Source organism: Erpetoichthys calabaricus, chromosome 3 (assembly GCF_900747795.2).
Source record: "Erpetoichthys calabaricus chromosome 3, fErpCal1.3, whole genome shotgun sequence".
NCBI lineage: Eukaryota > Metazoa > Chordata > Cladistia > Polypteriformes > Polypteridae > Erpetoichthys > Erpetoichthys calabaricus.
The window spans coordinates 207313849-207329623 of record NC_041396.2 but is presented as its reverse complement, the minus strand read 5'-3'; the positions used below and the strand labels follow the sequence as shown (position 1 = coordinate 207329623).

Here is a 15775-nt window from a genome sequence, read left to right as displayed (position 1 = left end):
TGCCTTTTCTATGCCCCACACACCTACAAAATTAATATCACATTTGAAGATGAAGACATCAAATTTATAACTTTTTGAACCACAAGTTGATCCGCATACAATACTGCAGGTGAACAATTTCATCTCAGAAAAATACGCTTTTAGTGCATAAAATGTAAATATAAATTGAGCAGTTTATTTTTATAATCTACATAATCTTGTCAGTGTGTCCTTTGTGAAGCTTAGACACTTAGTTGACAATCCAGGTGTTGGGGTATTCCATGAAGCATCAAGCAGCACGAGGAAATAACACATGATCAACGGTCGAGTGGTTTGGAGGAATGGAGACCGACATGAAGCAATGGGTGCTGGCGCACTACTAAGCAATAAAACGCAATCGATGACCTTTGTCCCCTGATAACACCTGCACTGCAGTTCAAAAACAGATGCAGCACACAGTTAAAATTGCTGCACTGCTGCCAGAACCGCCAGCAGGAGAGATGGCTGAGTGTAAGCAGCAGGTGTTGCATTCAATTCAGGCCCCTTTGTCCTGACCTGGCAAAAATGTAAGTCGGACATTTTGAAAATTTGGAGTGTTGTCCTCACTACTTTTTTTACTTTTTTTACGATTTGCAACTCCTTTATTACATAAGCAGAATAATAGCTGTTCATTTTCAGATATGTAATTTAGGTGAAATAATGCCAAAAGCCCCTTTGAACATAAGAGGTTAAATTACAGTGCACTGTATTTGTTTTTTCTAGTCTCTTAGTGAACAATTTGAATGTACAGTATAGTCCACATTAATTTAAAAGTATTGACTATTGAAAATAGATTAGTAATTACATTTTAATATGTATAACATTGTGTTATCTGCTTGTAAATCTGTCTGTCTACAGAAACAACTCTTTTATTGATGTTTCTGAACAACATTTCAAGGCAGTGTCACACTGAAGAAAATAATCTTAAAAAGTAACAGTAACAGTAAATCGAAGAAAACACCCATGGCAGTCAGCTTTCTAATATAACACCCCCAGTGACTCCATCTTAGTGCTGTTCAACTTGCTGCCACAGAATCAAACTGGGTTGGTTTTATAGTAGGAAGTTGCAAGTTGTGGGTGTGGGTTTTTACATGTGCAAGTGTTGATAGCCAATGAGTGTTCAACCAAACATGCAGTGCATTTTGGCCAAAAGCAGGGAAGAGCAAGAGGAAAGCATGTGTTTGGACTGTATAAACACAGGAGATGCTTGTCAAGCTTTGGAGCCACAGCAAAAGTCTGTTTGTTCAAAAGAGAAAAAGCATAATCCAAGTGCAAGTGAAATCTATGCTTGATAAGCACTTATTTACTCCCTACAGTATCTACAAAAAATCATGTTGCTTGATCACCAAAAACAGTTAATCTCGTGATACTTTACGCAGGGGTGTCGAACTTCAGGTCTGAAGTACCGCAGTGGCTGCAGTTTTCATTCTGACCGTCTTCCTAATCAGTGACCCATTTTCACTGCTAATTAACTTCTTTTCCTTTCATTTTAATAGCCTTGTTTTAAGGATCTGCGGTAGGCTGGTGCCCTGACCGGGGTTTATTTCCTGCCTTCCGCCCCATGTTGGCTGGGATTGGCTCCAGCAGACCCCCGTGACCCTGTAGTTAGGATATTTCACGTTGGATAATGGATTGATGGATGGATGTTTTAAGGATTCAGTCCTCTGAATTTATTCTTTTCTTTATTAAATGGCAGCCAAACAGAAATGAGATGTGAAACGAGCCAACAGATGACCAGCTAAACTGGGATTTCAAGCTCCAACCACTGTCTTAATTAGAAGCCGATTCTTGCTGTTAATTAAACCCGTTATTTAATTCCATGGTTTGTTGCTGCTCTCATTCTGCCACAGCAGACATGTCCAAAAACTGTTGATTTTTCTGTTTCTTCTAAGAACACCGTCAAAATGTTTTGGTGACCGAAGAGATCAACCTCCCCTTTCTTTATTTTCAGATATTGTGCGATGGGCACAGGTGAGCTGGTCATGTGGCGGCTCATTTTGTGTCTCTTTATTGTTTGGCTGCTCATTAAGGAAAAAGTAACAACTAAGGGGCCTGAGTCAAGTTAATTACAACTACAGCAAAATAAGTTAATTAGCTGCAAAAACTAATGAAGAAGATGGTTAGAATGAAAACCTGCAGCCACTGCGGCCCTCTAGGACCAGAGTTCGACACCCATGCATTATAGTGTAATAGGAGAGTTAAAACCATGATGAAAAGTCGTGAGGCAATTGTACTACGAAGATATTTCAATGTTCCTTAAAAGTTTTGAAGAATCTGCGTTTTAAGCTTACAGATGGCTTCACGTCTGTATAGCTGATTGTGTGGCGATTGGGTTTTTGGAGAAAGAAAAGTAAGGACAGGAATTGGAGGTTAGTACGTTTGAAAGAGACAGTACTTCTGTAATAAATTATTTCATCGAAGGTCGCACATGGCGCCACAAGCCTCTTGCGTGAGACATGAACAAGCACTGCGCCACCGTGTTCCCATGTTTAATAACATGCTTTCATTCCTATCATCATGAAAAAGATATCACGTATACATATCAGTATTTTAGTTATTCAGAGAGCTGTAATATGAATGTAATGGATTATGTGTCCTGTCGGAGAAAGAGAAAGCCCGTTTAAGAAGCAGGTAGTGATTCACACATGTAGAGCACATAGACGATCAAATACAGAACAAAGCATTTAATGTGCCACTTTAGTTACAATGGGATTTGAGATACTAGTAAATTAAACGATTTTAAGATGAAGTTTATGATGTTCTACTTTAATGGCAAAATAAACTACATGATTAAAGTGGAAATTTCGAGATTAAAGTTGACATTTTGTGCTTTTTTCCTACTGTGTGCCTATTTTTTTTGTCTGTACCCTAATAAGCTTTCATATGACACTCAGACGGTGGGCTACGACTCGCTTTGTCACGGCGACTTTGATATGTGATTTCTTTTTTATTTCGGGCACTGTGCGACTTTGTGAACTTGAGCCTTCGAGTTTCTCCGACACTCTATCACTCGATTAACTTCCTTTTGTTGATTATACCACTGTTTAAACCAACAAATAGTATGTTTTTCCTTTGCCTCCACTTGGTATTCGCTGAAATTCTTATATTTCCTCCCGTGCTTTTCCCATTGTCTTTTCACAGAAGGCTATTTATATTGATTTGAATATTCAAAGAGGTGTAATTCTGGGAGGAGTTGGGGCAGGACAGAAGGCGCGTGCACGTACGTTACTTTTCACGCTGATCGGGATTTATGTAGTGGAAGAACGTGAAAGTTTGCGTATGTACAGATTCCTGCATCTGGATTTTTCTGTGCGTACGCACATTCCCGCTTTTGTACTTACGCCGTGTTATAGTGTGAGTTCTACGCACGGCGTTATACATGAGGCCCCAGGACTTGCTTTACCACTCCAATGTCCGCTGGTTAAGTTTGGGGAAAGTATGTCGACGAGTGTGGGAGCTCAAACAGGAGATTATCTCATTTTTGGAGCTATTTGAGAAAGCTGACGATTTTCCTGAGCTGAGTGACACAGATTGACTTTGTGATTTAGCTTCTGCTGTGGACATACTGACACACATGAATGAGCTGAACGTGAAGCTACAAGGGAAAGACCAGTTTGTGCATGAAATCTACACAAACGTCAGAGCCTTCAAAACCAAGCTAGCTTTATTCTCAAAGCAAATGTCAAACAACTCATTCGCTCATTTCCCCACACTGGCTATGCTGAAAGAGGCCCCTCGACTTGTGAAAAAATACAGGAAATCACTGGACGACCTGCATGGAGAATTCTGCTGTCAGTTCTCTGATTTTGGAAAAATTTACAAGTCACTTCAGCTGGTGTCATGTCCCTTCACACAGGACCCTGAAACGGCGCCACAGGAGTTGCAGTTGGAATTGATTGATCTCCAATGTGACACCGTCTTAAAGGAGAAGTTCAACTCTCTTAAACTGGATGAGTTTTACGCTTCATTAAGCGCAACCAAATTTCCAAACATCCAGAAGATGAAACAGGGGATGCTGGTGTTGTTTGGCTCTACGTATGTGTGTGAACAGACTTTTAGTGTTATGAACACCAACAAAGCACCCCACAGATCCCAGCTGAGTGATGAACACCTCAGATCTGTTCTGAGAATTGCCACAACAAAACTAACGCCAGACTTCGATGCACTGGCAAAAAAGGGTGATCAACAACACTGTTCCCACTAAAAGTGAATGTAAATATTAACACTGTAATGCCTTTTTTATGTTTATGTTTGATATGTATGCATCTAGTGCCCGTCTGTCAAATTTTAAAAGTCAATGTGGCCCCTGAGCCAAAAGGTTTGCCCACCCCTGACCTAGATGTTAACATTATAACTTGTGTTGTATTTAATGACAAATCAAGAAGCTGTTGTTCATGTGTTGTGCTTAATGTGCCTTTGGTGATTTATGTTTTTCCATTAATCCTGTTAATCCCAAGTTAGTGATAAAGAACTTGATGATTATCATGACTGACAGATGGTGAATTTAACCACTGTTTAGACTGGAAAATCAAAATGAAAGATTGATATAAAAAAGTAAGACTTGTTTTTTTGAGAAACAATGGACCATGTAGGATACAGGAAAAAATCATTTTAAAAATGTGTAAACATTCCCACATTTCATTAAGCTGGTCTGAAAATTAGACCCAAGTGTGTTTTTCACATTTGAGAGTAGCGCTGGTCAAACCCTGATGCAGTCTCTTGTGTGTTTATAACCTTTTGAAAAGTCCAGTGTAGGTATCTAAAAATGTCAACAGGCTGTGTCTTTTACATGTATGCTTTCTGAAAGCTTAAATATGGCCAACCCAAAGACGCAAAATATTTTTTTTCCATTTTTGAAGGTCTTTATTGAGTGGTGTCATTTGGACGAAACATTTTGATTTTGTTTATGTACTAAACCTACAAAGGTACCAGTATGCAAAATTTCAGCCTGCTAGGTACTTTAGTTCTTGAGATATGGTCTTCTGAAACTGATGAAAAAATAAAGGGGTTGTCAAATTTGACACCCCTCTCCCATCACAAAATTGGCTGCATCTCGGAAAGTGATCTTATATCAAAATCATTTTTCAGGGTGTCTCCTGGATAACATGGGTACACCTGGTATTTTTTTTTTTTTTTTTTAGAATTTTTTGAGACCAAAGTGTATGAGATTTCTGGCAAATCGGTATAATTTGACACGCTCTGGGGCAGTGAGTCCGGGCACCTGCACCTGTTAAATCTGACATGCTCTCTGATTAGAAATTGTGTCGAGCTGTGTAGTGTGACCCTGCTTCATTTTCGAATAGTCCTCCTTTTGATAGCTCAGTGGTTCAGGTGAATCCACATACATTCAAGGTTGTTTATCCAGCTACTCATTGTACATCACACACATATAACATTTATTAACTTGAATTGTGGTCTTCTTTTAGGTGCTTTTTTTAGGAATCTACTACTTTGTAGAGCCTTGCTTCAGGAGGTATGTGCATGTTTGTTTCAGTTTTTACAATTTTTAATCTTTGAAAATGGTTTTAAGTTTTATTTTGTATTTTGTATCACCAGCATGTACAGAGTAAGGATATTACAGTGATCCCTCCTCAATCGCGGTGGTTGCGTTCCAGAACCCCCTGCAAAATATGAAAATCCGTGAAGTAAAAAACATATGTTTATATGGTTATTTCTATATATTTTAAGCCCTTATAAACTCTACCACACTCTTATAAACATTTCCTGCACAGTTATACAGCCTAAACCGCCTTATTACATCCACTTACAACTCGTTTCCTGCCCTGGTTAAAGGACACTGCGGCCATAGATCTTATATTCTTTTCATCCTTCTTAATATAACGAACTGTGGACTCATTGATGCCATAATGGCGTCCTACAGCGGCATAGCTGTTCCCTTCCTTCAACATATCCAAAACTTTTATCTTTTCGGCGATCATTAGCATCTTCTGTTGGCACTTGAGCACAGCTCCAGAAGCAGTAGCAGGAGCAGATCATTTTGGAGACATAACAAAGGGCTTGACTACGCACAAAGATAAACACAAAAGAGCACAAAAGTTAACTCTTTACACAGCGAAACACATTGATGCTGAATGAGAGAGGCAAGATGCTGGCTAACGCAAAGCGTAATCGAATGCTGCTCTCCGTCGCTGAGCCAATCAGCACCCAGGAGCTTAACCACGTACTGTGATTGGGTAGCTCCTCAGCCATCCGCCAATAGTGTCCCTTGCATGAAATCAACTGGGAAAACCAACTGAGGAAGCATGTACCAGAAATAAAAAGACCCATTGTCCGCAGAAATCTGCGAACCAGCAAAAAATCTGTAATATATATTTAGATATGCTTACATATAAAAGCAGCAATAGAGTGAAACCGCGAAAGTCGAAGAACGATATAGCGAGGGATTACTGCATACAATATGTACAAACTAATCAGATCAATAAAACACAAATACCTATTGTTAAATTGTGTGATTTATATTGTTATAAGTCTAATGAACATGATCTTTTCAAATCAGTTATAGATGCATTATAAAACTACAAGTAAAAATAGAAGTGATAGACAAAATGATAGTTCAGAAAAGAATTGATACTCTCTCAATGCTAGCAGTTTAGGCATACAGTGTTCTAGAGGCAGTACCATCTTAGTAAATAGCAGCCACCGATGAAACTAACTGAAGCATAATAGTTACAGTTCAAATCTTCCTTGTGGATTTTTAACTTCAAGACAAAAAAAAAGAAACTCTCCAATAAAAAAGCTGTAAGAGAATTCTGGGGAGTAGAAGCCATAGAAATGACTGGCATTATCAAGAGTTCAGTTACAGGGTTTCGCAACAGTAAGAGGGCTGGTGTTAGAAGAATTCGACTTTCTAATGGGCTTATATGATGTAAACAGTCTATTAATGGGTGGCCATTATAAAATGCTGGAATAAGTTGCACAAAGACAATTTAATATCAGACAGGAAAGAAGTGTGGAGGAGCTGACTGAGGGATAATGTGTTGAGGTGCATCTTCATATCAGCATCATTAGTATGTCCTGGTAAATTACCAATTCTCAAAACTGCTATTCACTGTATGTTTTTTTTCTTTCTTTCTTTTTAATGTAGACCTGCCACCACAAGTGTTGAAGAAAATGAAGAAAGAGCACCTTTACTTTCCAACCACATTTAATTTTTATAACAATTGTGATATTATAGTTACATTTAGGTAATTTATTTAGTTTTCAGTTTATTTTAATGTGATTGCGTTTCTGAACCAAGTAAGAATGAAAAAGATTGTCAAATAAGGACAAAGAAATATCTGTGTGTAGTAGGTCAGAATTTAAAAAGCTGTCAATATAGCACAAACATAGTAAATAACATTTCAAAGTATTATATAAATGTAGCTGAAAGGACAAACAAAAAACTAGCAAACAACTTTGACTGTAATATTCTAAAAAGCTATCTGATTTGATCAAGACAGTGCAAAACCTGCATGCACGTAGTCTAAGGATCAGTATACTGTATCCTGCGGAAGACTGAATATAAATAATGCAATGGAGAACATTACTAACTTTTCTTAAATATAGGAGAGCTGCAGGATTTTACTAGAGTGCTCCATAATAATAATAATAATAATGTAAATAGGCATTTTTAATGTATGTATTTACTGTATATTTATAGGGATGGTACTACTCAAGAATTATATATATTTTAGGCAATGTTGCTTAAATTTAAAATGTGACATTGAGCTCATCCTGCATTTTGCTTATGAACGCACAATGAATGACTTATCTAGTGCTGACATGTTTATTGAATGTATTTTTTAATGTAAATCATTTTCTTACAACATCAGCTGCTATCTTAACTTTTCATAGCTGGAAAGAAAACATTTAATTACTGAAATGGACAAATGCCATTCCTAGTTCCATGACTGACTCAAGAAGGTAGTTTTCTTGTCATATCATTTATACATTTTTGGAACAGAAATATAGCAGTTATTATTTGTTATCATTAGGCTTTCCAAGACCATATACTGTTCAGTGCAGGAGGAGCTTTGTATGCTTTCAGATTTCTTCCTTTAAGCTTGGTGAACACTCAACATGTAGTCATGTCCGAGGATATCCATAACATACTTCTCATTACTTATAATAAGAAGCACATAAATGCCATGGGCTGGTGACCACAACAGGCAGCTGTGTAAAAGATGTTTTGTCATGTGTGATCAATAATCCGCATTCAAATCCTGTCATGTGTATGTTCATAATCTCACAAATTAGCATCATGGTACCTCAGAGTAGCTCACAGTTCCTAATGTGAACTGAGCTCCCAAGTCATCCACTTATCCGAGAGTCACAACCATCATCTGACCATCATCTCTCAGCATTCTGAGAAGCTATTGGATGTTTCTACTTATATACAGATGCACAATAACTTTGTTGTTACAACACCAAAACTAAACTTCGCTGTTTACTTATGAGACATATTATTCTTATGTAGTGCCTTACTGTTTATACAAGTCAGCTTAATGAAAACTAGATAATATCATGGTGCATTTATCTTTGTAATTGAAAGTTAATTATTTATGTAAAGAATAATGGAAAATATCAGTCTTTTAACTAAAGTTTTATACTAAAAAATGTTTACATTTGAAATTTCTGAAGCAAAGGTTCTCTTTTCAGTGTACACCATATTAGAACATTTTAATATAGTAGTGTTAAGTAAGAGTGCTGCAGATATGTAGCAGGTCCAGAAATTACATGCTAGTTTGACAGTTCTGTGTAACCCAAAGGTGAGCCTGATGTATGAGTCAATGAAACCTTATTTGATCTGTTTGTATTGTAACAGATCGGCTGTATGCCCATCGCAGCTCCATCCCCTATTGTCTCGGACCACCAAGCCCCACTGTGATATGGCAAAAAGATTCACTTGAAGCCTCACAAGAGGGTCTGGAAAGTGCAGCTCAGCAGGAGGCTGGTGTGGCATACACTGTGTGCAGTAGAATTGCCCATAACCTGGACACAAAGTACCATTTTAAATAATAAAATCTTGTAATGCAAAGAATTCACATATTTAGAAGTCAAGAGATTATACAGTATGGGAGGAGCGCACTGCCACATTGCTTTCCTCATGTCTTTCCAAGCAGATAGTGGAAATAAGGTGGCTCTGCTAGAAACTGCTGTATCCTCAGAAATGCGTCCGGACTTGGCAGACGATGTGGTCAAGCACTAGTTAAAACACGTGTGGGCCAAGTGGCCTTTTATACATGTATGAGAGGACACCACAGATCCTTACAGCCGCACAATTCACATTTATGGACCTGCTACACATACTGTATATTTGGCTTTTTTTTTTTTTTTTTGCCTCATCTTATGCACTTTCACTTTTTGTTGTTTATTCAATTTCTTCATTATTTATCTCAAAATCTCAAAGCACAGTTTCAGTAGGAAATTAATGACAAAGTTTACAAAATATGAAATAAAAGCGATGTACTAAGTGGAAGTATAGTGTCTGACTCAGTTATAATTTCTATCGAGAGTAATGCACTTAGTTCAATGTGTAACATTATTTAATCTTTTAAAGATTAGCCCGTGTATATTGTGAATATAAATGGAGACCCATTCCATATGAAATGCATTTTTTTGTTTCTTGATTTCTAATCGTTAGTATTTTCACTGTTGATATAAACTGATTTTTTCTATCTAATGCCTGGCATAAGTTTTAAACACATTTTTTAGTAAATTATTGTAATAATAATCCTATTTGGAACTAACAAAAAAAAAAAGAAAAAAAAACCCGGTCCCTTGGTATGGTTAATCTGCTTCACAGCCTTTGTTTGTGTGCATATTGTGCCAAAATCTGCTGGGGTGTCCATGTCAGACCTCTGGCGCTCTGGCTTCTTGTGACCAATGGGATAAATGGACAAATTTGAAATCAGGTAGGTAAAAAATGTCAATTATGGGTAATGTGGACTAGTCAGTACAATGTTGGACTGAAAACTACAAGGTTTTAAGTTCACTCCTCACTATAAAGCCCCTCCACATTCATGAGTGAGTCAGTTAACCTGCAATTTGGAAGAGAGTGAAGTTGATATATAAATAACCATTAAACAGATGGATTTGAATAAAACGTGTGTCACAAAACAGATGGGTATGCTTGGATTAATTAATTCTGTGACTACTCAGGGAGACAGTGAAACCTACAATCTCTTTGGACGTAAAGCAGGATTGTTGACCAAGTGAGCTCTGTTTCTCCCTCTTTAATTTGAATTTCCCCATGGGATTGCCCCTGGCATATGTGGGGAGACACCCAATTCCCTGTGTGGGTCCCGTACTGGACGGTGAGAAGGTTGCAGTTGAGTGTTGAGTTGCAGAGACTAAAACTTTGTGTGAATACAGGCTTTTAGTGTGTTCTTTTGAAGGGACCACGGATTCAGTATTTAAAGGGATACCATCTTCTGGTCTTGTGTGGAGGCTTCAACAGTTATGAATATGATAGAGATGCCTGGAGGGAATGGCTTATCTGATCTGAATTCGAGTGGAAACATGTTGCTGGACTTCAGTTTTAGTTGTTTATTAACTAACGAATACCAAGGCTAAATCTAAGATTGCTCCTAAAATTATTGGGCCAAAAAACCATGATCTTTTGTGGCTGTAAGCTCAGGACAGTTGGGTAAATTAATGTGCTCAACTTTCAAGTGATCGCCATGTGGGAGGTGTCAGATTAGGCAGATGAAGCCATCTGCTGACAAATCCAGGAAGTTCTAAACAGGAAGTAGAGATGCCCTTCCAATGGATGGATAGTAGAGAGGCAAGTTCAAGATAAGACCAGGTACTCCAGCATGTTGGTGGAGGATAGAGAGTCTGAATAAAAGCAATTCCTGACCTTAGTAGTGGTGTCAGCTGGAAAACTTGTGATGGTAACCCTTGGATCTATTCCACAGACACTGATTTTGAGAGAAGATGAGACATCATACTGTAGAAACAGGCTTTTGTGCAGTGTTAGCTGGAACATCTCAAATCCAGTGAAATGTACAGTCCTGTATAGATGGTACAATGAAATGGTTGCTTGTTGCTCCAGATTTAATAGAGAACTACCAAACGGGCTATGGAGTTGGTACACAACACCTTCAAGTCTAACTCTCCAACTCCTCGATTTATGATACCACCGACTCTGACTCCAACTCCATCTATTTGTAATTAGACTCGTATATTTACTGTATTGATTGAAATCACATAACATACAAGATACATCACTGCCAGCATCAATTATCAGGCTACCTTTTAGCACCCCAACCTGTTAAAGTTTGGGTTTAATGGCTGTAGCAATGCCATTGTGTCTTTTTCAAATTTACAAACATTTCATAATGTTAAACATAAGACAAAACTTACAAAGTTAAAAAATGCTATATTTTTACCAAAAGGCAAGAAGAAAAAAAATTTCATCGAATTATATGCGAAATTGGATATTTTAACACAATATATTTTAATTTACATTGAGTCGGAGTCGGTACCCTTTTTTCTGACTACAACTCCAGTAACCCAATAATTGATTTTGACTCCCAACTCCACAGCTCTGGTCACCAACCTGACAACATGGCAGTGGCGTAAGGAGGGTCCCTTACATGGGAGGAATTTGGTGAGTCTAGCGGGAAGAATGTTCAGTTGCCATCAAAAACATTCTTGCAAAAGTTTTGAAAAGTCAGGAAGGATGTTGCCCAGGCTGGAGATACCATCTTTGGAAGCAGCAGTGCTGGAGGCCCTTACTGGAATTAGGTACATTTCTGTGAGTGATCGGTTTATTCAGATTCTTGACTAATTCTCAAGTTTTGCTCGGCACTGTATGTAGCTTCAAAGTGAGAGGCACTTTTTCAGAATTGGGAAATGTTAAAAGTGGTGTCCTTCAACGATTAGTGCTGGACCTGCTACTGTTTCTAAAGTGACTTGGATAAGAATATAAATAACAAACGGGTTACTTTTTCAGATGAAACTGAACTAGGTAAAAGTGCAGATAATGTCGAATCAACTGAATCACTGCAGAGGGACTTGGGCAGCATACAGGCGTGTGCAGACCTGGGGCAGATGAAATTTAATGTAAGCAAATGTAAAGTACCATGTGTAGGAAGTAAAAATGTTAGATCTGACACAATGGGGCTTGAAATGTAAACATGCAACCAAAAAATGTGTGGGTCTGTCTACACTTGACAGTAAATTTGAATTGGAGCTAGCGGACATTTCTTTTACATAAATTAGAAGATGTTCATGTTTGACAGACAGTCATACTGTGTACTTTTGAGATGTTGAAACTGCCGTACCCTGTGGTCTGCTCTTGTACCAATTAGTTCGTGAAAATTTGTGACCACTGACTTCTCACACTGGCTGCTCTCCCCACCACAGGTTAGATTCTCAGCAGCATACAGACAGGAAGTGTGCAGAAGCATGATGGAGCTTATGCATTCATATCTCGTCTTCTACAACCGTTCACTTGTTCTAGCCAAGAAAGTCTTAGGGTTTGTGTTGGAAGAAATAGGGCATCTGACATCTAACCAGTTCTTAACATATCCCTCACCCTGTGGTGGCATCTTTGTGTTATCTTATGTGGCAGAATATGCCACTCTGCAGAAGCCAAATCTAGAATCTGTGCATTTAACTTGTGTTTTCCTTTTGCTCTTAACCTTTGCGACCAGCTCCCCAAACACTCGACACAACAGACACAATTCACAAGTCCAGCACAACACATGTTTATTTTGGATGTGGGAAACGTTTCCCAAGTCTCCCACCTGAACAATACAGTATAAAACACAAGCATAGTCAATAAAACAGCACTTTGTCTCTTCTCCCTCAGCCTTCTCTCTCTCCTTCCAGCTTTGCTTCATCCTCTTCCTCCAGACTCTGGCTTCTCGAGTGAAGTGAGGTGGTCCCTTTTATGCTGCACCTGGGAGCACTTCAGGTGGCCCTTCAGCATTATCTAGAATTACTTTCAGGTGTGGTGGAAACCCAGAGTAGGGCTCTGCAGCTCCTCCCGGTGACCCCCACTGAACCCAACAGGGCTGTGTGAAACTCCAGCTCCCATGGAGCCCTGCGGGAATCCGAGGCGCTGCTGCAACCCATCTAGCTCTCTGGGGGAGGCAGTGTCCTGTGCACATCAGCTCCCCCAGTCCTTCCAGTGTATCAGACTCCCAACCGAGAAAGGACCCCAGCTGTCCATCATACCTTTAAATAGGGAAGCTTATGTAATTCAAATGTACAAGAATGGGTAAAGAGGTGTAGTTCTTGCCCATGGAAACGCTAAAAAGCTTCCAGTGACTAGGTGTCCATTGGTGGGTAGGAGTAAATTCATCAAATGTTTTGTGTGGATGTAGGGCTGTAAGGAAGTGGTGGTGGGGTGATGATTAAGTTTTAGTCTCTTTAGCAGGATTTTAAAACTGACTTTTTGCTATTGAGTGGAAGAGGAAATTGTTTAAAAAATGAGTCAGACAAGTAGGAGGACCACCTTACTATTATTAGTATGTCCTTGTTCTTGTCGTGATTGAACTGTGTTGTCTATACCCTTACTAAGGAAATGATTTCTCCTAAATACACCCCACAGGGCAGATCAGTGCAATGAAGAATCTCAGGGTGAGCACAACAGCTGAACGAGTGCTGTTAAAGATGACTTGGCTAGAAGGCAATGACTGAGCAAAAAGAACTCTTTAACTCACTGGTTAAAATGTACTTATTATGTTAAAAGTATGTTGATCTCTTTCGTAAGTAACTTTGTATAACAGCAACTTTTAAGTAAATGTGAGAGATTTTGAAGAATGTGGCATTTAGTACCATAAAAAAAACAAATAGCCATTCAATCCAGCACACGCTCCCTTTCTATAGATACGAAATGTTGAGTGAAGCAATTAGGAGAAATCTGCCAAGCGCGGTCAAGGCTGCCCTTTGCTGTCTCCTGTAAGACCTTTAGCTGGCCTCGCTGTCATTTGTCTCTCTTACCAGCTGCTGTCTTTATCTTTTAGCTTCACCACATTACATGCAATCTCAATTATTCAAAAGTATCTTTGATATTTATAGACTCACTCCTCCCGATTCAATATCGAAATATACAATGTCATCACTTTTGTGTCCATAGAGAGTTTGGAGATTCAAAATACTGTACATTGAAGCTGGATGCATTTGGCATAAAAGCCAGTATTGGAATATTGGCTTTCATAACCAATGAAAAGCTAGCCAAATAATGAAAGCATTTTTTGAAAATGCAATGATAGCAAAATAAACTGGCAGTCAGGAAATAGTTTTTTTTTTTCCATTCATTTTTTAATGTATTTGTAGTAGTAATAATAATTTTTATTTACGTGGATGAGCCAAAACAGCATAACCACCTGCATAATATGGTGTTGCTCCTCTGTGTGCTGTTAAAACGGCTCTGAACCTCCGAAGCATGGACTCTACAAGATCAATGAGGGTGTCCTGTGGTATCTGATACCTCGATGTTAGCAGCAGATTCTCCAACTCCCATAAGCTGTGAGGTGGCGCCGCTGCAGATCAGACTTACCGCTTCAACACATGCCCATTTGGATTGAGATCTTGAGAATTTGGAGGCCTGGGCAACACCTTGTACTCCTCGTGTTCTTCAAATCATTCCCAAACAATTCATGAAGTGTGGAAAGATGCATCCATCGGGGAATACCATTGCCATGAAGGACTGTAGCTGATGTGCAATAATATTTAGCTAGGTGATACCATCCACATCCATATCTGGACCCAGCTGAATTCAGTGCACTGTGTGTTGTGACATCCCATAACCATCGCTTTTTGTGCTGCAGTAACTCTTCTGTTGTCTCATACCAGACGGGATACCCCTTTATTGATCTCTCTCATTGATAAGTCTTGGCTGGCCAATACCCACCACCTTATCTTGTTGGAGAGGTTTGTGTGACCCTGGGCGCAATGTTGTCCAGATCAGAAGCTCCCAGTTGGGCCTTCTATGGCAAATTGGACCCAGGTGAGGAGTCAGGCAAAGAGAGATTCAAAGATTTAAAAAGAGTACCCTGCCTGGTATGGTGTTACTGGAGCCTCGTCCTGGCAGGCAGGCCTGCCACAGGGCACAGCCTGAAACCGCAACAAGGGCCTGCCACCTGCAGGAGGAATACGGGGCCGGGTGTGATTGTGATCTGGGCAGCAGAGGAGTTGGTGGACTGGACCCCAGACACAAAAAGTGACTCTTGGCACGTGGAATGTCACCTCTTTTAGGGGGAAGGAGACAGAGTTGGTGGGGTAAGGTGGAGAGCTACCAACTAGTTATAGTTAGGCTCATGTCCAGCCACTCTCTTGGTTCTGGAACCAAACACCATGAAAGAGGCTGGCCTCTCCTTTACTGTGCAGTTGCCAGGGGGAAAAGGGGTCTGGTGGGAATGGGCTTCTTAACTCTTTTAGGGATTTTTTTTTCTTCCCTTTTGTTCCAAGGCTAAGTATTTTTCCAAAAAACTTGGTTTTCTAAAAAGCATGCATAAATCAACATTTATGACAAATATTAATGTTTTATGTTCTGTGAGCCCCTACTGTATGTAAATATAACATATTTGTTACACACTTATTACATAGCTGTTTGTCTCATCACACCTAAGCTGAAAGGCACTTTCTTGGGAAAACAAACCGCTTGAAGTAGTTGAGTGGCTGGTAATCTGTGGTGTCCATTAGCACACTCTGTTATTTGATGAAGTCCAGTTGCCAGCTTGCCAGCCATGGATCTTTGCCTCTCTAGTCCTCCCAGGGCCAATGTTGCTGTAGGCGCGTT

At 39.3% G+C, this 15775-nt stretch overlaps 1 protein-coding gene across 6 annotated transcripts in view; it reads left to right on the top strand.

Annotated features, from left to right (window-relative positions):
* LOC114648604 (MFS-type transporter SLC18B1-like) overlaps positions 1–9702 on the top strand; it is a 150749-nt gene extending 141047 nt beyond the window's left edge. For 4 of the 6 annotated variants that reach the window (XM_051924110.1, XM_051924109.1, XM_028797726.2 and 1 more), the window contains exons 13-14: positions 5445–5491; positions 7124–9702. In XM_051924110.1, the coding sequence (XP_051780070.1) occupies positions 5445–5491; positions 7124–7187 (111 nt within the window). In that variant the 3' untranslated portion in view covers positions 7188–9702. The remainder of the gene's footprint in view (positions 1–5444; positions 5492–7123) is intronic. The other 2 variants (XR_007934323.1, XM_051924111.1) reach the window with 2 other exon arrangements.
* The last annotated feature ends 6073 nt before the right edge of the window (positions 9703–15775 follow it).